Genomic DNA, 23,826 nt, shown 5'->3' on the forward strand with positions numbered 1-23,826 from the left:
ATTGACCTCCACTTACTCTTAGGATAAAGATCAAAACTCTTCACCTGTTGGCCTGGCCGGGCCCTTGCCAGCCTCACCTCATTGATGTAAAGGGGATCCCTGCCCTCCAGGATAGTTAATCCAGATGACCTTGGTGGGTCCTTGCCACCTGAGATATTCTGCATTTCAGGCCAATGGCATAGTGGGTAAGAGCTACAGGTGCTAACCAAAAACCATATGGGGCAGTTCTACTCTGCCTTATAGGGTCGCTATAAGGCAGAATCAACTCAATGGTAATGTGTTTGGTTTGGTTGGCCATTACATAGTCCCCTAGACCATGCTAAGTGACACTTAAGCGACATACACCTGAAGGCACTGAATGGCAAGCTACCTAGGGGGAGAGAGATACAGACAGGAAGAGGAAGTGCAGAGACTCTTTAGTAATGAGAGAAGTTGAATATCTTTCCCCACATATTTATTGGCTCTTTCTATATATTTTAGAATTGCCAGTTCATGTTCTCTGCTCTTTTTTGTTTCTAAAGGGTCCATATCCTTTTCTTTCTGATATGTAAGAGCTAATTTTGGCTGAAGGATATTAGCCTTATCTATGGTTTGTATTATACACATTGAAAATAGTCTGTCATTTGCTTTTATTTTATTTATGGTAGTTTTTGCCTTGTAGAATTTTTTTTAAACTACCAGAACATCATATAAGTTTATTTCAGGTATAACAGCAAAGTTAAAATCAACCAGTTCAATTCTTAACTGCACCAAGTAAACTCAAACATTTAATTATGTTTTAAGGCTGTGTAGAATTTTTTAATGGCCTATTTTTTAGAGCAGGTTTACACAAAAATTGTACAGGAAGTACAGAGGGTTCCCATGCCCCCTCTCTCCCCTACACTGTGTAGAAATTTTAAATTTTTATACAGTTGAATTTATAATTTCTGAGTTTGGTTTCTAACCTGGTAAAGTCTTTCCCGTTGAGATTATTTTTAAAAATTCATTCATATTTAATTCTAATTCTGTTACAGTTTCATTTTTAACTTTGAAATCTTTGATCCATCTGTTGTTTCCTATGCTTTAAAGAGTGAGGTATCTAGTGAGTGAGATCTAGCTTTATACTTCTCCAAAGACTACTGAGTAACTCGTCTTTCATCACTAATTTGAAATACCCCTTGTCGTGGATTAAATTGTGTCCCCCCAAAATCTCGGTCAACTTGGCTAGGCCATGATTCCCAGTACTGTGTGATTGTCAACCAATTCGGCATCTGATATGATTTTCCTGTGTGTTGTAAATCCTATCTCTATGATGTTGATTAGATGGGATTAGCAGCAGTTGTGTTAACAAGGCAGGACTCATTCTACAAAATTGGATAGTGTCTTGAGCCAATCTCTTTTGAGACATAAAAGAGAGAAGCTAGCAGAAAGACAGGGGGACCTCATACAAAGAGAACAACACCAGGAGCAGAGCTCATTTCTTTGGACCCGAGGTTCCTGTGCAGAGAAGCTCCTAGACCACGGAAAGATTGATGACAAGGGCTTTCCTCCAGAGCCGACAGAGAGAGAAAGCCTTACTCTGGAGCTGGCCCCCAGAATTTGGACTTCTAGTCTACTAGACTGTGAGAGCATAAATGTCTGTTTGTTAAAGCCATTCACTTGTGGTATTTCTGTTATAGCAGCACTAGATAACTAAGACTCCCCTTCTATATGGTCACTGTGAGTTGGAATCTACTCGAAGCAATGGGTTTGGTTTTGGTTTTATACTCGGATTTGTGATGCTGAGCCTGGGATTGAAACCAAGATGCTGGTTCGCACATTCACAGCGTTCTAGCGCCAAATTCAAACCGCAGTTAGAGACCGCGGCTTGGCGGGCTATGAAATCAAGGAGGGGGAAGAACCACGTTAGAACAGGAGAAGCTTCGCAGAGGCTTCAATCTCCCCTCTAACAGGTTCCTTTTAATCTTAAAAGGGGCTTAGGGCTGAAGGTCTCATCTTCTGTTGCTTCTCCACGCTGGCTAAGGGCGCTGGCATAGAACTGGGCTCCAGCTGGAAACTGCTCTGGGGAGATGGGGTCACAGCATCATCTGCAGGTGGAACTTCTGAAGCCTGGAAGACACAAACTTTACTAAAAGGTTAAACAAACAAGGACCGCGCAGGAGCAGCAGAAAACCCCCACTGAAGGGCCATATTATTAACCTAGGGACAGTTGCTTTTGACAGCTTGCCCTGCCCCACCTCTTCCTCCTCTCCCTAAAGGGGGTTAAGAAGATGTGTAGAAACAGGAGAAAGAGCTTTCCCTCTCTCCTTGTGTTTCTCAACAGCCACTGATAGAATGAGATTTGGAGAGTGGAGCAGAGGTTACAGAAAGGTGGGAAACGAGTGTTGTTTTTGCCTTCACTTAGCTTTTGGTGAGGTCTTGATCACTGCTCAGTGAGATTTTCCTAACCAGGTACTTCAAGGTGTCTATTGGAGAGAATTCCCACCAGTCAGTCTCTGGCAGGTGTGGTTCTTTTTCTTCAGATTCTGGAGGCGGGGCTATCTTAATCCTGGAGTAATGGATCCAAGGTTTAAAACCTGTTAGTTTAACAGAAGAGTGACTAGTTAAAAGAATTTCGTAAGGGCCAACCCAGGTCTCTTGCAGGCCGCAGTTAGCCTCCCAGTGTTTTAGGAGGACTTGATCACCTGGTTGGAAAGAACGGAGAGGAGTGTCAGAAGGGAAGGACAGGGCTTTCTCAGCATATTGGTTTATCAACAACTGGACTGCCTACGAGGTCTGTAGGTAGCCATGAAGCCAGACTGTTTGCTCCAAATGAAGGTCCCAACCTGCACGCCTAAGGAAGGGTCTCCCATGTAACATTTCAAAAGGGCTCAATTTAAGCCCGCTTCTAGGGGCAACCCCTATCCTCAAGAGACCTAGTGGCAGAGCCTTTACCCAGGGTAGGTGGTTTCTTGGCACAGTTTAGCAATGGCCTTCTTTAAGGTATGGTTCATCTTTTCCACCTTTCCTAAAGATTGAGGTCTCCAAGCTGCGTGTTACTTCCACTTGATTTTCAGTGGAATTCAGATGGATTGAGTTATTTCAGCCACGAAAGTCAGCCCATTATCTGATTGGATGAAGGTGAGAAGTCCAACCATGGGATGATTTATCCCAGCAAGGCTTTTGCCACCTCGCCCGCCTTCTCTGTCTTGCAAGAAAATGCTTCAGTCCAATTGGTGAAAATACCTACTAAGACCAGCAAATATTTTAAACCCCTGGGGGCAGGGGGCCTGACTGTAAAATCCATTTGCCTATTTTCTCCTGGATATTGCCCTCTATATTGTGTTCCCCGTAAGGGGAGCAGCCGTACGTGTCATGGATTTTTCCATGCACAAGTCTCATACCAGCAGGCTATTTCTGGGACGACACGGGTCTTTTGAGGTTTGGCCATGATGGGTCCCGCCCAGTCCTGATAGGTTTCCATTCCCCAGTGGGTGCCCTCATGGAGGGTTTTAAAGATCACCCATAGTTGACCCTCAGGTACATATACCTTGCCCTCAAGGTTTTTATACCAGTGTCCTTCTCCCTGCCCCCCAGTGAACCCCCATTCTTTTCTCCTCTTTTCATCTTCCGGAGTATAAATGGGCTGGAGGTCCTTTAAGCAGTCCATGGGAATAAGCGGGCACACCTGGGTCAGTCTGCTTGAAGGCGGGCCCACCTGTCAGTGAGGTTGTAAACCTGGGCCTCTGGGGAGGACCCCTTTTGATGTCCTGGACAGTGCATAGCTGCTACCTCCACAGGCAGGAGTAACGCCTCTAAGAGTTCTTTTATTTGTTCCCCGTACTTGATTTCTTTGTTGTTGGCTGTTAACAGTCCTCTTTCTTGCCAAATGGCACTGTGTGCATGCACTACAGAAAAGGCATAATGAGTGACAGTCCAAATCGTGACCCTCTTGCCTGTGGCGATTTGGAGGGCTTTGGTTAGTGCTATTATTTCTGCCTTTTGAGCTGACATGCCAATGGGTAGGGGCTTGGCCTTGACCACTCGTGGAGTGGGCTTGGTGGTGACCATTGCATATCCTACATATTGCATACCTCCTCTATGAAGCTGCTGCCATCAGTGAATAATTCTAGGTCTCTAGCCTCTAAGAGTTGGTCCTGTAGGTCAGGACAACTTGAGAAAACGTCTTCAATTGTCTCAATGCTGTCATGCTGTATGTACCCGTCTGGTGATGGCATGGGGAGGAGAGTGGCTGATTTAAGGTGGTACATAACTTCAAGGTGATCAAGGAATTATCTAACAAGACGACCTGGTATCTGTCCATCCAGCCGGTCATCAATCAGAGCCCTCCCTTTTGCTCCAGCAAGGCCAAGACCACATGAGTGTATACCACCATTGGCTGCTGTATGGTCAGCTTTTCTGCTTCTAAGATTAGATCACAAGTGGCTGCAACTTCCCTAAGGCGGGCAGGCCAGCCTTGGGCTACAGGGTCTAATTGTTTTTGAAAAATACCCTACAGGTCTCTTCAGAGGTCCCAATATTTGGGTGAGGACCCCAAGAGCAACTTCTTGCCTTTCATGTACATAAAGCTCAAAAGGTTTAGTTAGGTCTGGGAAGCCACATGCAGCAGCCCTCATAAGGTGGGCTTTCAGTTTTCGAAAAGCCTGTTGGCACTGGGGCATCCATAAAAAGGAATTATTCTCTGCTCACTTTGTGGCCTCATACAGAGGTTTTGTGATGAGCCCAAAGTTAGGGATCCAAATCCAGCAGAAACCTGCCATCCTGAAAAATCTACAGAGTTGCCACTTTGTTGAGGGGACCTGGGTTTTGCAAATGGCCTCCATATGGGTCAGAAATGGAGTTCTCTCTCCCTCTGCAAGGAGGAAGCCTAGGTACTGGACCTCTCAGCGCGATATTTGGGACTTTTCCCTTGAGACCTTATACCCTGAGGCAGCCAGGTGATTCAAGTTCTCAACTGTATTTTTGTCCGAGGCTACTTTACTGGTGCTGGCAATCAAGAGGTCATCAACATATTGGAGAAGGACCCCCTCCTCTAACTGTAACCATTGGAGATCTCTCCCCAGATTTCCCCCCAAATGGTGAGGCTATTCTTGAACACTGGGGAAGCACACTCCATCAATACTGGGATTTTCACCCGGTTTTATCTTTCCACTCAAATGCAAATATCTCTTGTGAGTCTTTTTAAAGGGGAATGCAGTAAAAGGCATCCTTTAAGTCCAAAGCAGTGAACCATTTGCTCTTTCCAGGGAGGTTGGACAGCGGGGTATATGGGTTGGGGACCACTGGCTGGATGTCACTTACGATTTGACTGATGGCTCTCAGATCCTGTACAGATTGGTATTCTCCAGTGTGCTCCCAACTGGAGCCTCTTTCAACAGGAACTGGCCTCCAATGGTTGAGGATATGTGTGGCTCCTGACTGAAAGATAACCCACCCTTAGTGTGGAAATGGGAGACCATTTCCTTGGCTTAAGCTTTACCCTCTGACTCTCGGATCCCTGATCCTGAATCAGCAGGAGCTGTCTGGGGAACCGGGGGGTATATGGGCTGATATGCAGGAGGGGCTGAGAATCTGAGAACGGAGCCCTCGCCTGGCTGTGTTAAGACAAGGTGCTCTTTCTTTCTTCATGTTTTTACTTTCCTCCCTGTTGGACCATAATCTTACATTGTTTTTGTAGACCATTGTTATTATAAAGGGCCATAAAGGCCTGCACATAGGGCATCTCTTTCCACTTTCCTTCCCTTTTGCAAAATAGGTCCAGATGTAAGATGGTATTGTAAGCTACAAACCCAAAGCTGAGCCAAGTCTCTTGGTCCCCTAGTTGGTACTGGGGCCAAGCTACATTACAAAGGAAAGTTAGCCTTTTCTTTTTCATTCTCTCAGATTTGAAAAAATTCCAGTTCTTTAAAATACACCCCAAGAGTGAACACTCCAGAATGCTTTTGTATTACCCATGTTCTTATTCCTATACACTTATGTGAAGACAAATGAACAGATAAAGAATACCAATACGAGAAAGATGTTCCTGGAACCAAAACGAGGACCGTAAACAGAACCAAAACCTGAACTTAACCAAAATCAACAACCATAAACCAAGTTGCCCATTTTCTGCTGTTGGAGAGCAGAGCTAGAGATAAAAAGGCAAAGAGAAAAGGAGAGTGTTTCAAAAGAAAGATCATCGCCAATGGCGGGCAGCTCCAGAGGGACTTACACCCTTTACCAATACCCATTACCAGTTTACCAATATCCAATTCACCAATTGGATGACAACAGAAAGACAGATGGACACAGTGCGACACTGACCCTTTTACAGACGGACACAGTAGGACTGACCCTTACACAGATGGACACAGCAGTCACTGATGGGGTGAGAGACCCCAACTAGGCTGAGGATGGGTCCCAGGGCCCACTACTCCCTCCCTTGTTTTGTAATGGGACTCCTACCCCTAGGGTCTGGTCTTAGGACTGTGCTGTTGCCACACTTTTCTTTGCCTAGCTCCCCGGAGGGGTACTCCATCCCCCTCCAACCAGGGGAACAACCTGGTCCTGTGAGCTTACCTGAATTTAGAGGCCTTTCCCATCCAGTTTCTATTCCCAAGCTGAGGTGGGGACCTGGTGGACCTCATTCTGGGCTGGGGATCATGGTGGCCACCTGAAACTCCTTACCAACCAAACGAGATCGGGGCATGCCCTAAGGGGTTGTGGGGGTCTGGATACTCACCACCCAGGTTTCAGAGTCTGTGGGTCCTGGCAAAGTCACCAGAATTTGTAACCCAACACAGGTTCTTGTCCTGTCCTACTAGCCAATTCAAATAAGACATACACCACCAATTGCAAGAGAAACAGAAAGTGGGAATTTATTGTTTGCACAAACAAGGAGTAATGTGGGGCTTAGCAGCCGAAAGACCATGAACTTCCTGTTGGAGGGGAGCAGAGAGCTTTTATGTCCTTGAGTCCCCAGGGGGCAGGGATTGGCCTGGAAATCTGAAACTTGGAGCCCTTCCACGCCCAAATTTGGAGATCCGGGTGCTGAGCCATGTCGCAAAGGAAGGGACCTTTCCACCTGCAAAAGGGCTGGGGTGCTGCAGTGTGCCAGAGAATATTTTCCCGTCTGGAGATGTTCTGGTTCGGTCAGGTAAGGACACGGTTCTTTAGGTCCTGCCTATGCACCGAGATGCTCCTGGTTCGGCACATACGCAGCATTCTGGCACCAAATTCAAACCGCGGTTATTGGCCGAGGCTTGGCGGGCTCAGACCAAACTGCGTTAGAGGCTGCGGCTTGGCAGGCTGTGAAGGAAGTGGTGGGGGAACAGCAGCAGAGGCTTCCCCCACTCTAAGTTCCTTCTGCCCAGCACATACCTCTCCAGAGACAGACCCCAGGCCCAGAGTTAGAGTCCCGCGGTGTGAGGGGCTGACCCTGCTTTCTGGGAATCCACTGCCACCAGGTTTCTTTAGCTGTGGTGGGTGCCACTATAGTTCTTGGGCAGCTGCACCGCAACGTGGGGCCATGCAGCAGGCCAGCACTCTTGCTGGCATCTCATGGAAGGGCTGCAGCTTGCAAGGGAGGGATTCTGCTCATTCTGTTTGGGTCCCCAAGGACAGACTTACCTGGGACGTAGTGAGTTCCTCATCCCTGCTCCTGGCTTGACACTCAGTTCCTTCAAGTCTGTGTCGCTCAAGTGTCACTTTCTCAGTGAGGCCATCCTTGGCCACCATATTTCAAATTGCAAACCTCCCACGCTCACCCTTTCCACCTCTCCTCCTTAGCACCTATCAGCATATATTAATTAACTTGTTTAGTCTCTGTCCTCTGCCACTAGAATATAAACTCCACAAGGGCAGGGCTTTTTATCTGTTTTGTTCATTGCTGAATCCCCTGTGCCTATAACAGTACCCAACATATAAACCAAAAAAAAAACAAATCCATTGCCCCCAAGTCAATTCCAACTCATAGTGACCCTATACAACAGAGCAGAATTGCCCCATAGGGTCTCCAAGGAGCAGCTGGTGGATTCAAACGCCGACCTTTTGGTTAGCAACTAAGCTTTTAACCATTGTGCCACTTGACACATAAACTAAAACCAAACTGTTGCCATTGAGTTGATTCCAACTCATAGTGACCCTATAGGATGAAGTAGCGCTGCACCATAGGATTTCCAAGGAGTGGCTGGTAGATTCAAGCTGCCAACCTTTTGGTTAGCAGCTGAGCTCTTAACCACTGCACCATCAGGGCTCTACCTGACACATAGTAGGACTCAAATATCTGGAACAAATTCCTCATGACCACCTTCAGAGGTAAATATTATTATTCTCATTTCACAACTACAAAAACAGAGACACGGAGATTAAATGAGTGGCTTAAGCAGCATTTCCAACCCCAATTTTGGTCTCAAGCCTGTGCCCTTGACCCTGCAGTATCTAGCAGTTACAAAATGCTTATGTGTGTAACAGTGGAAGGCTGGAAACAACCTAATTTCCCCTCAAGAGGGTAGTCGCTAAATAAATTACAACATTAGCCATACTGAAATAGCCTATAAAAGCCACCTATAAACGAATTAAGCAGATCTATATGCACTTATGTGGAACAATCTCCAAGCTGCTGTTGCTTGAAAATAGCAAGATGTAGGACAATGCATTGCATGTGCTCTTATCTGTGAAAAATAAGCAGGATGGCTGTACACATGTCAGCTGGCTATGCAGGGAAATGGTCTGGAAGGACACTCTAGAGATTGTTGACAACGCAGGGAGGAGGCTGGGGTCTCTATGGGAGGAAGCCTTTGCATTACATTCTGCATTGTTGGAATTCTGCGTCATTAGCATTTCCTTTTTTTTCAGCAACATAAATCTTCCGCCTAACTTAACTCAAATAAATCTACAGGGCTTAGATGACAAATTCACAGTCCCACCTCCAGCCCTCTGCACTCCAGCTCTCCTCTTTCAGCTGGTCCTTCTGTTTGCCATTCTAAATCAGGCTTCCCAAACCCTAAGGAGCCTGAATCACCTGGGGCTCTTGTCAAACTGTAGGTTCTGATTCAGCAGGCCTGGGGTGGGTTCTAAGATTCTGCATTTCTAACAAATTACCAGGTGATGATGATGCTGTGGTCCATGGATCACTTTTTGAATGGCAAGATTCTAAATAACATGCTAATAAAGCTATTTCTTGATTTTTCTGTTTTTGATCTTAATTCCTAATATAGAAAATGAAAACGTAGCTTTCAAAACCTAGCCCCCTTGCTCACACACATACTTCTCTGTCCTCATCCTCCCAATTTAGTGACATATCCTTTTTGGTTAAGCTAATTTTTAGTGTTTACATCATTATGCCTTTGTAGATAATATTCACAGCTCAGCCACATAGTATCCTATGATTACATTTTCCTTCTTGTGCAACTTTTTGTTTTCCCTTGAGTTAATAATTGCTTGCTTTTGTTCATTTCACCTTCGTTATTGTATTTGAAAACCCTCCTGACACAACTGAAAATCTTTCACATGTTCTACCTCTTGGAGCCCCCATCCTCCTGTTTCAAGATAGATTGGTTGCTCCATATATTTCATGTTCAATTAAAAAAAAAAAAATGGGTTGGTGGGCAGATATGGCAGGAAGCAGAAGGGAGGGTTCAAAGCCTCAGTTATGAATTGGGCCCAATGATTGCTTCTTCTTTGTAATAATACCCCAGCGTTGCCCCAGTTTTTAACATGCTAGAAGTATTTCGAAACTGACTTTACCAGTGTCCCTTGCAGCCAAGGGGCCAACTACTTGCAGAGAGAACATAAATGGAAGTGAGGATAGGCCTAGGCACTTACGTGTCACTCCATCTTCCTCCTTCAGGGCCAAAATGTGAAATAGTGCTCATAAGGCAGCTTCAACTAGAAGGACCACCTACCTCTGACTGTTATGTAAGAGAGAAACAACATCCTACCTTCTGGAGAAAAATGTGGACTAGAACCTCAAATTCCTAAAAAAAAAAAAAAGTAATAATACTAATAAACAGACCTATTGAATTGGTTGAGAATAGAGGACTCCCCAAGACTATTGCCCTGAGATACTCTTCAAACCTTGAGCCAAAACTAACCCCTGAGGTCACCTTGGAGCTAAATAACAAATTGGGTCAAAAAATAATGAATATCACCCGTAAGCATTGTGTTCCTTTAAAAAGTCACCTATATGAGACTGAAAAGTCAACAATTACTTTAAAACAAAGATGAGAATGTAAGGGGGCAGGGAAACTAGAGTAATGGAAACAGCAGCCAGGACAGAAATAATGAGAAGGTTCACACATTGTGAAGAACGTAACCAATGTCACTGAACTTGTGTAGAAATTGTTGAATGGGAACCTAAACTACTTTGTAAACCTTCACCAGAAACACAATAAAATGTTATTAAAAAAAAAAAATCCTACCTTCTGTTAAAGAAAACTTGGACCAAATCTGATGTGGGACGTAACTGTGTTTGTTAAACATATATGTAATAAAACCGTTGCCATTTCAACATTCTTTACATGTATAATTCAGTGACATTGTAATTTTTTCATGTGATACAATTCACAAGCTTCTTCTGGGAAGACATTGGCATTCTTGATTAAATGCTTAAGCAATATTCTGATAAATTTTAATTCAGTTAAGACCTCTTCTAGGAAACTAGCCATCCTTCCATCTACTCAGCTGTCAATCAGGTGCTAATGATCTATAACCAGACTTTCTTTTGTGCCTGTGTTTGGTCTAACAACAAATATCACCAGCCATCCTCTTTCCTATAAATGTCCCTATCAGCTTGGTCAGACGCTTCCTCCCTCATAGCAAACCTGAAATAAAACTTTGGCACATGCTCACAATTCATTTATCAGAAGGCTTGCTTGAGCCACTGTAATTTGGGGCCTCTTTTACAGCAGCTTAGTTGTACCCCAATAAATAGAGAGAGAAGGGCCATCTCCCACCCACCCTCACTGGACAGGAACCCCCCACAGGTGGGATCATTTCCTGGTCCTCCCTGGGACACACTCTGGTCTGGCCTATCTTTCTCCTCAGCACTTACCATCGTGTATTTTAAATATGTGAATGTGCACCAGTGACTGCTGAATTTAAATCTGAAATGGGAGCCAGTTGTGTCCATATCTGCTTCCCACCTCAGACTATGAGTAAGTCAGATTCTGTCCCAGGGTATCACTCAGGTGTTTAGTGAAGGACTTTGAAAAACATCAGGCAGACACGTGGCAAACGTGCCGGAGGAAAACCAGAGAAAGGGGTTTTGTCCATACCCCAAAAACCCCCAGGGAACACAACCACCCCAGGAGATTGAACTAGGCTTCTAACTGACCAGTTACTGTGTGCTAGCTACCATCCTAAGCATTTTACATGCCTGTCTCATATAATTCTCCCAATGACCCCATGAGGTTGGTATTTGGAGTAAACATTGACAGCTTTTGCCTGTTCAGCATCCATGGGGATAAAAAGAAATAAATGAATAAAAACAAGGACAAGCCCCTGCATGGACCAGGAATAATAATGATCTATGAACACCTCAGTCCAAAATGGAAAATAAGGGCCAGGGAGTGCTGGAACTTAAGTGGTGGAGGGGGAATTCAAGGCAGGTCTGTCCCACTGTGACACCTATGCCCCGGGAGTCCTTCTCCAACTGGACCTGGTGTCCGCTGGGGCCTGGGTAGGGAAGGGAAGGGGCCAGAATGAGGCATGGGTGAACTGGGTGGCTAAGGCCTGGCAGCAGAGGTAGTCCTGGGTGCTGGGCCCCAGAGGGCCTGTGGTTAAGCTAAGAACTCAGCAGATAGCCCTGTAGGCCGCCCAAGCATTTCCAGCCAGCCAGGGGTGGGGCCCTGAGTCGGGGGGAGCGGGGTACAGTGGGGAGGCCTTCGGTTATCTGGGAAGTGGGCAGGGCCTTTCGGAGGTCAGGCATCTCAGGCCCCTTCCTTTTTTGGAGGTTCCTTGTTTTAGAAATATTAAGAAATGCAAAAAAAACCCAGCGTTAGAAAGGTTGTGGTGCATCTAAAATGTTTACACTTGCTAAATTAAAACTTTTAACACATACACACATGTCTTGAGAGTGCAATATAGTTGTTCCGCTCACAAGATAATTGCAGGATGCAGAAAGGACATTGACTGGGGGCACCGGGTGTGGTCTGACCTGGGACTCACTCTTAATGAATGTTCTCGGCTCTCAATCCTGTCAGAAATTGTCTGTGCCTGAGTGTGGAACTGCACAGAGAAATAACATTGAAAGTCTACATCGGAGGATCTTCAGGAACATGATGCCTGGGTCAGATACCGCCCGCCATACACCCCAAGACAGGCCTGGGAGCCAGGCCAGAGCCCAGGAGGATGACTGGAATGGTGAGCAGGGGAAGGATCCTCTAGGCCCCAAAACATCAGGCCTAGGGTTGCAGCCTGACTACAGCCCCCAAAAGCTGGTGGGGCTGACCCTGCTAGGGCATTTCTGATCCATAGGTCTGACACTGAGGACTGGAGGCTCCAAGAGCCCTCTTAGAAGGGTTGGGAATGGCCAAGACGTAAATGCACAGACTTTCTGCCCTGGGCCAGGCTTGGGAGCCAAAGGGTGACTCTTTCCCCAGGCAGGAGTCAGAAGGGGGTAGGGATAGGAGAAGGAAAGGTAGCATCTCAGCCTACTGTAAACTGGATGTGAGCCTTCACCCCCTAGCCCAACAGCCAGGCCCAGCCACCCAAACAGGAGACAGACAGGGCTTCACAGCCACTAAGAATTAAAACCTATCGATTTTCCCCATTAGTCAGAGAACGCCATCAGAGTGCATTAAAACCAGGCAAAGCAGCAGCATCGTGAATAATTAACATGTGCAAATGACAACCCTGTGGAGCCCAGAGGAGGGGGGAAGGGGTGCCAAGAGACCTGGGCACCCTGACCCCTTCCGACCCCCACCCCAGGGAGCCATAGCCTGGGCTGCCGCTCTGCTCCTTCTTCTCTGCACAGACCCCTCCCTCTTCTCCTCCCTGAATCTCCACCTTTTCTCTTGTCACCTTTGAATGCCTGTCCCCTCTTCAAGAGAACACAAAGTCTGGGGGCAAGCGGCCCAGACTGGCACTGGATACTGAAGACAGAGCATTGAGATGAGAGAGTCCCCGGCTGTGCTGTGTCACTGGGTGACCTCAGGGAGTCACTGCCCCTTTGTTTCTGTTCCTCTGTACAGCATAGGGGTTGGACTAGCTGGTCTGTAGCTAAGTCTGTAAGCCTGTGGTTCTGGAAGGACAGTGACAGGCCCAAAGCCACATGGCTAGTCTGTTGCAGGTCTCCTAAGCCATCTCTCCAGCCCATCTTATAGGGTGCCTTTGAGCAAATCAGAAAAAGGCACCTCCTTTCCTGATTGGGTAGACCAATTAGGAAAAAGTATTCTTCTGGGAGCCATCAGTTAGAAAAAGGTATCTCTCTCGGAAGCCCACTCTTTAGGTGGACCAATTAGATGAAAGCATGCTCTCTGGATCATAACAAATTGTGAAGAATGGGAATTCCAGAATGCTTAATTGTGCTCATGAGGAACTTTTACATAGATCAAGAGGCAGTTGTTCAGACAGAACAAGGGGATACTGATTGGTTTAGAGTCAGGAAAGGTGTGCGTCAGGGTTGTATCCTTTCATCATACCTATTCAATCTGTGTGCTGAGCAGATAATCTGAGAAGCTGGACTATATGAAGAAGAACAGGGCATCAGGATTGGAGGAAGACTCACTAACAACCTGCATTATGCAGATGACACAACCTTGCTTGCTGAAAGTGAAAAAGACTTGCAGCACTTACTAATGAAGATCAAAGACCACAGCCTTCAGTATGGGTTACACCTTAGCATAAAGAAAACAAAAATCCTCACAACTGGACCGATGAGCAACATCATGACAAACGGAGAAAAGACTGAAATTGTCAAGGATTTCATTTTACTTGGATCCACAATCAACACCCATCCTGGAAGCAGCAGTCAAGAAATCAATGGACGCATTGCATTGGGTAAATCTCCCGCAAAGGACCTCTTTAAAGTGTTAAAAGCAAAGATGTCACCTTGAAGACTAAGGTGCGCCTGACCCAAGCCATGGTATTTTCAATAGCATCACACGCATGTGAAAGCTGGACAATGAATAAGAAAGACCGGAGAAGAATTGACGACTTTGAATTGTGGTGCTGGCGAAGAATATTGACTATACCATGGACTGCCAAAAGAACGAACAAATCTGTCTTGGAAACAGTACAACCAGAATGCTCCTTAGAGATGGTGAGACTGCTATTACATACTTTGGACATGTCAGAAGCGATCAGTCCCTGGAGGACATCATGCTTGGCAAAGCACAAGGTTAGTGGAAAAGAGGAAGACCCTCAACTAGATGGATTGACACAGTGGCTGCAACGATGAGCTCAAGCATAACAACGATTGTAAGGATGGCGCAGGACCGGGCAGCGTTTCCTTCTGTCCTGCATAGGGACGCTATGAGTCGGAACCGACTGGAGGGCACCTAACAACAACAACGTGTTACCTGAACAGACCAATCAGAAAAAGGTCTCCCTTTTGGGGTGGACCAATTAGAAAAAGGACCCCTTTCAGGCTAACCAGTAAGAAAAGGGCTCCTGTCAGAAGAACCAATAAGAAAAAGGTATCCTTTTGGGTGAGCCAATTAGAAAAAGGCATCCCCCCAAGCTGTGGCGCTAAAGGTGGAAGGCAGAGCAGAAGCAGGGCCTGCTCTCGGCTCTCACCTCCCCTCTTCCGGGTGCCCTTGTGCAGTGTGCGCAGCCTAAACAACTGTATGCTGCGACTGTGTCCCCAGCTCCCACCCGCTTTTGGCCAAGGAGCCCCAGACTTGTTCCAGCCACCTGAATTCAATTCAACGTACGTAAATGTTTCTTTCCATGTCCCTGCCCTCAGCTCCTCAGCTGGCACAAGTTCCCACCACCATCGCCTTCCCCCTGGGAAGAGCAGCGCTAGAATGGCCTTCTCCGAGTCTGATTGTGTCATCCCTGTCCCTTCCCAGCCCAGCAGTTCACCACAGGCGCATCTGGTCCCCGGAGCCGTTGCATACTCCCTTTCCCTGCTTACGATGTGGCACCTCTGTAGCCCCCTGGAAAACTTGACTCGCTCTTCAAGGCATGGCTTAAAATCTTCGCTGTTCCTCATTTCCTTTCTCAAATGTGCCTGGCAAGTTCTTCCCTCCAGGCCCTTGCACCTGCTGACCCCTCTTCCTGGAATGTTTTCCTCCAGGCCCCCTGACTGGCTCTTCCTCCTTCAGGTTTCAGCTCCAGTGTCACTTCCTGGGGGAATTCTCCCCTGAACGCCAACCTAACCACCTCCTCGTCTGCCTCTCTCACAGCTCCCTCCCTGTTTCATTTTTTTTCGTGGCACTTATCACAGTCTGAGCTTATTTTTCCTTTGTTCATCGCTGCTGTGAACAATTGTGCATGTTGTAAACTGCAGAGGAGGTGGTGGCAGGGAGTGAAAGCCAGCCTTCTACCCACACTACAACTGGTGCTCTTGGGGCTGCACCTGCCTGTAGGTGAGCACCTTTCTCTATTTCACAAAATGATATGGGGGCGAGCTGAGGGCCCACTAGCCTCCTGCAGTGAAATGTAAGTCCAATCAAGGCAGGGATATTGTCTGCTCTGTTCATTGCTGTGTGCCTAGCGCCTAGCACTGTGCCTGGCACACAGTAGATGCTTCAAACCAGTTCATTCGAGTTTGAACTGCTGCTGAGAGTTTGCGCAGTTTTAACAAGTTCCCAGGAAGTTATACATAAAAATCACCTGGGATCTTATTAAAAATTAGATTCTGATTCAGTATATCTGGAATGGAAATGGGAATTCTCAGCAGGTATTTGAATCAGAACGAACGGATTCAAAGCCCTGCAATAAACATTTTTCAAGCAATCAAATTCTACCCTAATTCCCTACTCCCACCCCAGACACCCACAGCTTTTCCCATGCTCCTCAGTACAAACACTAGGGGCTGCATCTGCTTCACCCCCGGGTCCCGCTGGACTCCACGTGGTTCATCTGGATCCCACTGGAGAGTCAGCCACAGAACCAGGCCCAGAGTGGGCGATGGTGAGTGATAAGGGAAAGCAGGGGTGGCGCAGTGAATCCATGGGTGGACTGTGAGTTGTGGTGCCCTAGGGATGTGGGGGCAGAACTGGGGTGCCACCCCTCCCCTAGCTTCCCATGGCTACCTCACCAGGAAGCCTGGCCTTGCCTGTCCTGCCGGCCTCCCCAGCTCTGGCAGGGAAGGAGTTAACCTCGCCGCTTCTCAGCCTGAATGTGGAGCTATTAATACCCACAGCCAAGCCAATCTGCCTGCCAGAGCAGCCACTGGAGTCGAAGGGAGCAAGGGAGCAAGAGAGTGGAGGGAGCCTCCAGTCGGAGCCAGAGCTGGGACCAGGACTCCAGGGGCTAGAACTTTTCTCTGGGACTGTGTGGCACTGTGCCAGCTCAACTGGTCCTGACCCACCTTTCAGCTTCAGGCCCCAACCCTCTCTCCTGGAGTCCACCCAGGCCACCCACCCCAGCGGAGGAGAAGAAACTTTCTTAGGGAAAGCACCACCGCTGCTGTGTGGACTGGACAAGGAAGAGCAGACAGCTGGACAAGCAGCTGGACAGATGGGCAGGTCACCTGCAAGCTTGTCCTCCTAGTCCTGATTCTGACAGACAGCAGCAGAGTGGGCAGCCGAGGGACGTAGGGCTCCTCGGGGGGGCAGTGAGGGGGCCTGCCGGACCTCTGTCCACCAACGAGCCACCCCTGTGTACAGGCTGCTGGAAGCTGCTTCCCAAGGCCCACCCAGGTGGCCAGAACTCCTGTGGGTCAGGACAGGAGTCCCAGTCAGAGCCACGGGCTCTTCCACCCACCGAGGCGACGGGCAACCTGAGTGAAAAGGCACAGGTGGCAGGTGGGCAGGTGTGGGGCCCCGAGGCCGACAGGCTGCTGACCCTGGAGCACTCTGGCTCGGGGACCCCTGCCCAGGCTGGGGATGATGCTCCCGCGACCACCACCAGCCACCCCTGCCCCATCGTGGAGCTGCCCCCGGCCTGGCCCGTGGGCTGTAAAGCAGAGGATGTGTCAGCCTTCTGCTTCATCTGCTTCCACAGGGAGAAGGAGGAGGAGCTGCTGGAAGAGATCCCACTGCGGAGGTCAGTGCCCATGGGTGGGCGCGCGTGGGCAGTGGGTAGGAGGGCAAGGGCCCAGGGTTCAGACCTGGGGGCCCCTCTGAGGCCTGGCAGTCCAACTCCTGAGCCTCTCCATCCGGCCACTGCAAAGGTCAATGCCATGGGCAGGAAGGGCACAGGCGGCACGGCCTGGTGGGCCTGCCCCCAAGTCTCTCCATCCATGCACTGCTTACCACTCACTGCCACCTCCCTGCTGAGACTTCCAGCTCTCTCACCTGGTTGTCACCACAACCTCCTCCCTGTCTCTTCCTCCTAGCCCCAGGGTGACTATCCTGCCCTCTCCCATTGTGGTCCGGCCCCTCTCCTGCTCGGAGCCGTCCATGGCTCTTTGGCTTCCATGGGATGAAGTTGACACTTGACTGGTCATTCAAGGCCTGTGTGATCTGGGTCAACACCTCCCATCTCATCTAGCTCTGTCCCCCTATATTCACTCCATGGAACGAGCCACCTTGGCTTCTGCCTGGACTTCCCTTCCCGTGGCTCCCCTCCATCCAGACCCAACTGTAACACCTCCTCCTCCAGGAAGCCCTCCAGGAAGCCCCAGTACTTCTCCATCCCAAGCTGAAAGCCATCTTTCTTCCTGCATTGCCCTAGCACCTAATAAGTGTTCAGTCTTCACTGAATTAATAAATGACAATTGTGTGTGCATATATTGTGGGTTTGTGTATGTGTGTATGTGAGAGGGAGAGATAATGAAGATTTAGGTGGCTGAGTGGTTGTGTATTTGGGGGTGAGTGTGTGTGTTGTGACTGTGTCTACTTCTAAGTGAGAGCAGGTGTGAGCCAGATGTACCTATTTGGGGAGAGGGGTTGTGTACTGTGCCTGATAGGGGTTCACGCCCTAGGGGCCATTATCCCTTTTGCCAACTCTCCCCACCCCCAACTGTTGGAAAGCCCAGCTCAGGCCAAGTGCATTACCCAAGCCGTGGCCACAGGCTCCAGGAATGGATGGAAAATCTGCAGGGGAGACAAGGGGTCACCTCTGCTCCAGCCCAGCCCGCCCACGCCTCCACCACTGCCTGAGTCAGCACTGCCCCGGGTGGAGAGAAGGGCAGATGAAGGGCCAAGCCTCGTGCCCCTCCAGGCCCTGGCAGGAGGGTGGGGGTGCAGGCTCCTGCAGCCTGGGCCAGGGTCCTCCCTGAATCTCTGAGGGATGCTGGGTCAGTTATTTCTCCTCTGTGGGCCTCTATCTCCTCATCTGTGAAATGGGGAGTGGGGGATGCTCCTTGACAGTTGTCAGTTTATCATTCAGCAAACAGTGCCTGAGTACCCACAGAGACCCCGGGCTTCACAGGGTCACAGCCTCCTGGGAGAGACAGACAAGTAAACAGATATTTTGGCACAGTGTGCTGGGTGCCATAGTGGGAGTGGGCGCCCAGTGCCAGGGAGTCAGGAAGAAAATGACCACCTCTGGCTGCAGGAGCTGTGGGGGCCCCACTGGGTCTTCTTCCAGATGGTGAATGGCGTTAAGGTAAGGGCACCACAGGCAGTGGGCACGGGCATGAGCAAAGGCTCAATGATATGAAAAGGAAGCTCTTAGGGTGGTGGCCATGAGGCCGGTGAGGTCAGGAGGAGGCAGATCAAGATGGGGCTTGACTGCTGAGCCAAGGACTTGATCCTTAGGTGATGGAGTGAGCAATGAGAAGAGTTGGAAGCAAGATAGGGACAAGTCAGGAGGCTCCAATGAGCTTATAGGTGTGGAAGTGCTTTTTGAATTCCAAAGCAATAGATGCATGATAGAATCATTATTTTCATAGTTGGGGCTCAGAATACTTGTTGAATGAATGAATGCATGACTATGACATGTGCACCCTCCCAGGCCCCACCTTGGAGATTCTGTAGCCTCAAGTCTTAGAGATTGTGGACTTTTAACCAGATCCCCAGGTGAATGGCTTGAGCAAACCAGCCTTTGGGAAACATCAGGATGAGATAGGCACAGGTCTTAGAGTCAGGCAGTCATGAGATACTGTCCCCCCTCCTTCACCTCCCAGCTCCCACCTCCAACTTTGGGGGTCCCCCATAAGGGATGTCTCTCTCTGTCCTACCCTGGGGGCCTAGGGACCTGTATCTGCAAGAGCTGGTCTCCTTTCTAGCTGGCAGGCTCTGGCCCTTTAAGGCCTGGGGAGTGGGCACTGCCAGGCTGGGCAGAGACAGTGACCACAGGTGCCAGGTGGTGAAGCTAAAAATACTGAGTGATGTGGTCACCCAGGCTGCAGGAGCCAGGCAGTGCTATCTGGAGAATAGGGTTGGAAAGGTTCTGAAGTTTCTTTCCTGCTGGTAGAGAGGCAGTAGGGCAGTGAGGCTGGGTAAGTCACCTTGGGGACTCCATGGAGCTATGGCTGCCCCCTTGCCCTCCCAGTCATTCTTTCTGCAGTCTCTAGAAGGCACCAGGCTTCATTCCTGAACAGACTGCTGCCATGTTTAGCAGCCCTGGGGCATGCTAATTTCACTCCATCTTGCTTCTGGGTGACCCTGGGGAAGTCATTTCTTCTCTTTGGGCCTCTGGAAAGTTAGAAGGTTAGCCTTTGGCAATTTCAGAGGCAGATAGTCAATGAGGGGTGCCAGTGACTGGTTCATCCATTCATGTGTTCAACAAAATTTCCCTGAGGAGCTGGATGCTGACGCCACGGGCATGACTGTGACACAGGCTCCTCCCTGGAGTTGCTCACAGCCTAGTGAGGACAAGACAAGCACACCCTCAAACAAGTACATGCAGTGCAATGTGCTATAATAGAGGTGTGAGCATCGTGCTGTCGGCCTCACTCGTGGGATGGTACAAGAAACAGCCCTGGAGAGAACACACCTGCACTTGATAAAAAATTGCCAGCAAAAGTAACACCCACGATGTTGTTCACCAGCCACCTACTTATGTGTTTTGATGTATTAATTAAGGTGAGGCTATCTGCTATAACAAATAAACCTCGAAATCACAATGGCTTAACACAGTAGAGGGTTACGACCTGCTTATGCAAAGTCTAAGGAGCCCTGGTTGCACAAGTGGTTTGGGACTAGCTGCTAGCCTACAGGTTGGTACTTCAAACCAGTTCATTTTGATTCAAAGCCCTGCTGAGAATTTACATTTCCACTCTAGATATACTGAATCAGAATCTACATTTTTTTAAAAACATAGATTCAGATTCAATATATCTGGGGTGGAAATGCAAATTCTCAGCAGGGGGATGAACCAGAATGAATTGGTTTCAAGCCTTGGTTTGAGCCTATCCAGCAGCTCTGCAGAAGAAAAGCCCTGATGAACTGCTTCTGTAAAGATAACAGCCTAGAAAACCCTATGGGGCAATTCTACTGTGTAACACATGAGCTCGCCATGAGCCAGAGCCTACTTGATGGCAGCCAACAACATACAAAGTCTAGAGGGAGGTGTTGGGGGAGGGAGACACTGCTTTACACAGTCTTTCAGGGACCCAGGCTCCTCCCATCTGTGGCTCTGTCATTACCTGGGACCTCAGAACTCACAGCTGGGTCCTCTGCATCCAGCTGGCAGAGCAAGAAGAAAGAGAGTGGCTCTCACACATGAGGGTTTTATGGGCCAGGCTGAAAGTGGCCTCCCTCACTTCCACCACCATCATTGGCCAGAACCCAGTCGCCTGGCCTCACCTAACTGCAGGAGAAGCTGGGAAGTGTTGTCCAGTGTGAGGGCCTCATAGGATTGTTGTGGAGATGGAATAATTTGGTATACATGAAAGCACCCGGCACATGGAATAATTTGGTATACATGAAAGCACCCGGCACATCATAGGTCCCCAGTGTGTTCATTCATTCAACAAATTTCACTGAGCACCTTCAATGGGCTCGCACTAGAAACTGGGCAGTGAAAATACCATCCCTGCTCTCACGGGGGTTATATTCTAACAGAAAAGTCAAACAAATAAATATCATTGAAGTTCAAAACCCACTGGTAAGGAAATAGAGAGCTGGTAAAGATGACGCCTACCTTACGTAAGATAAGAGAGAAGGTGATGGTTGTTAGGTGCCGTCGAGTCAGTTCCAACTCATAGCGACCCTATGTACAACAGAACAAAACACTGCCCGGTCCTAAAGAAAGAAGGAACCCCGAGACTATCGCCCTGAGATACCCTTTAAACTTTATACTGAACCACGCACAGACGTCACCTTTCAGCTAAATAACAGTTTGGCTCATAAAAATAAACAATATCACCTGTGAGTACTGTGCTCCTTTAAAAAAATCATCTATATGAGATCAGTCAACTTTTACCCTAAAGCAAAGATGAGAAGGTAACGGGAGACGGGGGACGGGCCAGGGAAGCTAGATTAATGGAAACGAAACAACCAGAATGGAAATAATGAGAGTGTTGACACGTTGTGAAAAATGTAACCAATGTCACTGAACAATAAATACGGAAGTAGTTAAATGGGAGCCTAATTTTCTTTGTAAACTTTCACCAAAAACACAATAAAATACTATTTAAAAAAAAAGAGTGAGAAAGAGGTGGCCATAGGAAGAGTGAGAAGAACCATTCCAAGCAGAGGGAACAGTGAACGCAAAGGGCCAGAGGCCCTTAGGTGAGTGAAGGAAATAATCAGGTCATTGTGCTGGAGCACAGCAAGCGGTGGGGAGGGCAACATGGGTGAGGTGGGAGAGACAGCAAAGGCCCAGAGCACGTAAGTCTTGGAGGCCCTGGCGAAGAGAATAGATTTTATTCCAGACGTGATTGGGGAGCCTTTGGAGGCTTTTGAGTAGGGGAAGCGAGATAATCTGGCTGACATTTTAAACAGCCCCTCAGGCTGCTCTGGAGAAGAGCCAATGGCAGCAGGGCTGGAATAGATGCAGGCAACCAGTGTGGAGTCCTGGTGGTGATCCAGTGGGTGACAAGATGGTGGCCTGGGCCAAGGCGGGCATTGGAGATGGGGATGTAGATGTCTTCTAGACATATTTAGGAGACAGAATGCACAGAATTTGCTGATGGGTCAGAGAAAAAGGTTCTCTAACCAATCCCAAAGATGAGTCTGGGGTTTCTGGGTTGGATAGTCACATGCACTCAGAGGGAAGGAAGAGGTTTGGTGAGAAACTCAAGAATTCTGTCATGGACATTTTAAATTGGAAGCATGTGAGATACCCAAGTAAATGTCAAGTATGGATTTGGTAATAAGATTCTGGAGCTCAAAGGAGAAGTCTCTGCAAATTAAAACCACAATGAGATATCATCTCACCCCAGCATTACTGGCACAAATCAATAAAACTGAAAATAACAAATGTTGGAGAGGCTGTGGGGAGATCGGAACTCTTATGCACTGCTGGTGGTAATTCAAAATGATACAACCATTTTGGAAAATGCTATGGCGCTTCCTTAGAAAGCTAGAAATAGAAATACCATATGATCCAGCAATCCCACTCCTAGAAATATATCCTAGAGAAATAAGAGTCATCACACGAATAGATATATGTACACCCACGTTCATTGCAGCATTGTTCACAATAGCAAAAAATGGAAACCACCTAGATGCCCATCAACAGATGAATGGATAAACAAACTGGTGCATACGCGCAGTGGAGTATTATGCAATGCTAAAGAACAACAATGAATCTGTGAAGCATCTCATAACATGGATGAATCTGGAGGGCATTATGCTGAGCGAAATAACTCAATCACAAAAGGACAAATATTGTATGAGACCACTACTACAAAAATTCATGAAAAGGTTTACATACAAAAAGAAACAATCTTTGATGGTTATGAGGGAGGGGAGGGGTAGGGTTGAAAAAACACTTAATAGGCAAGCGGTAACTTTGGTGAAGGGTAAGACAGTGCACAATACTGGGGAAGCCAGCACAGCCTGTATAAGGCAGGGCCATGGTAGCTCCACAGATACATCCAAACTCCCTGAGGGACCGAATTGCCAGGCTGAGGGCTGTGGGGATCATGGTCTCAGGGAACATCTAGCTCAATTGCCATAACAGAGTTTATAAAGAAAATATTCTACATTCTACTTTGGTGAGTAGCCTCTGGGGTTTTAAAAGCCTGTGAACAGCCATCTAGGAGACTCCACTGGTCTCACCCTTTCGGGAGCAAGGAAGAATGAAGAAAACTAAAGACACAAGGGAAAGATTAGTCCAAAGGACTAATGGACCACATCTACCACAGCCTCCACCAGACTGAGTCTGGTACAACTAGATGGTGCCCGGTTACCACCACTGACTGCTCTGACAGGGATCACAGGAGAGGGTTCCGAACAGAGCTGGAGAAAAATGTAGAACAAAATTCTAACCCAAAAGGAAAGACCACACTTGCTGGCCTGACAGAGACTGGAGAAACACTGAGAGTATGGTCCCCAGACACCCTTTCAACTCAGTGATGAGGCCACTCCTGAGGTTCACCCTTCAGCCAAAGATTGAACAGGCCCATTGAACAAAACAAGACTAAAAGGTTGCACCAGCCCTGGGGTGGGGATTGGAAGGTAGGAGGGAATAGGAAAGGTGGTAATAGGGACCCAGTGTTGAGAAGAGAGAGTGTTGACATGTTGTGAGGTTGTTAGCCAATGCCATACGACAATGCGTGTACTAATTGATGAGAAACTAGCTTGTTCTGTAAACCTTCATCTAAAGTTCAATAAAAAATAACAGATTACAGAAAAAAAAAAAAAAAGAAGTCTCTTGACTGGTAGTAGAAATATGGGAGTCTACTGGGTTGAGTAGTAA

General features: G+C 47.9%; 1 protein-coding gene across 1 annotated transcript in view; it reads left to right on the top strand.

Annotated features, from left to right (window-relative positions):
• The window catches only part of LOC111753058 (collagen alpha-1(I) chain-like), a 41,112-nt gene extending 21,412 nt beyond the window's left edge, over nt 1–19,700 (top strand). Inside the window, exons 3-4 of the mRNA XM_064294802.1 lie at nt 16,520–17,115; nt 17,408–19,700. Coding sequence (XP_064150872.1) covers nt 16,520–17,115; nt 17,408–17,510 — 699 coding nt within the window. The 3' untranslated portion in view covers nt 17,511–19,700. The remainder of the gene's footprint in view (nt 1–16,519; nt 17,116–17,407) is intronic.
• Nucleotides 19,701–23,826: the final 4,126 nt, after the last annotated feature.

This window comes from Loxodonta africana, chromosome 12, assembly GCF_030014295.1.
Source record: "Loxodonta africana isolate mLoxAfr1 chromosome 12, mLoxAfr1.hap2, whole genome shotgun sequence".
Lineage (NCBI taxonomy): Eukaryota > Metazoa > Chordata > Mammalia > Proboscidea > Elephantidae > Loxodonta > Loxodonta africana.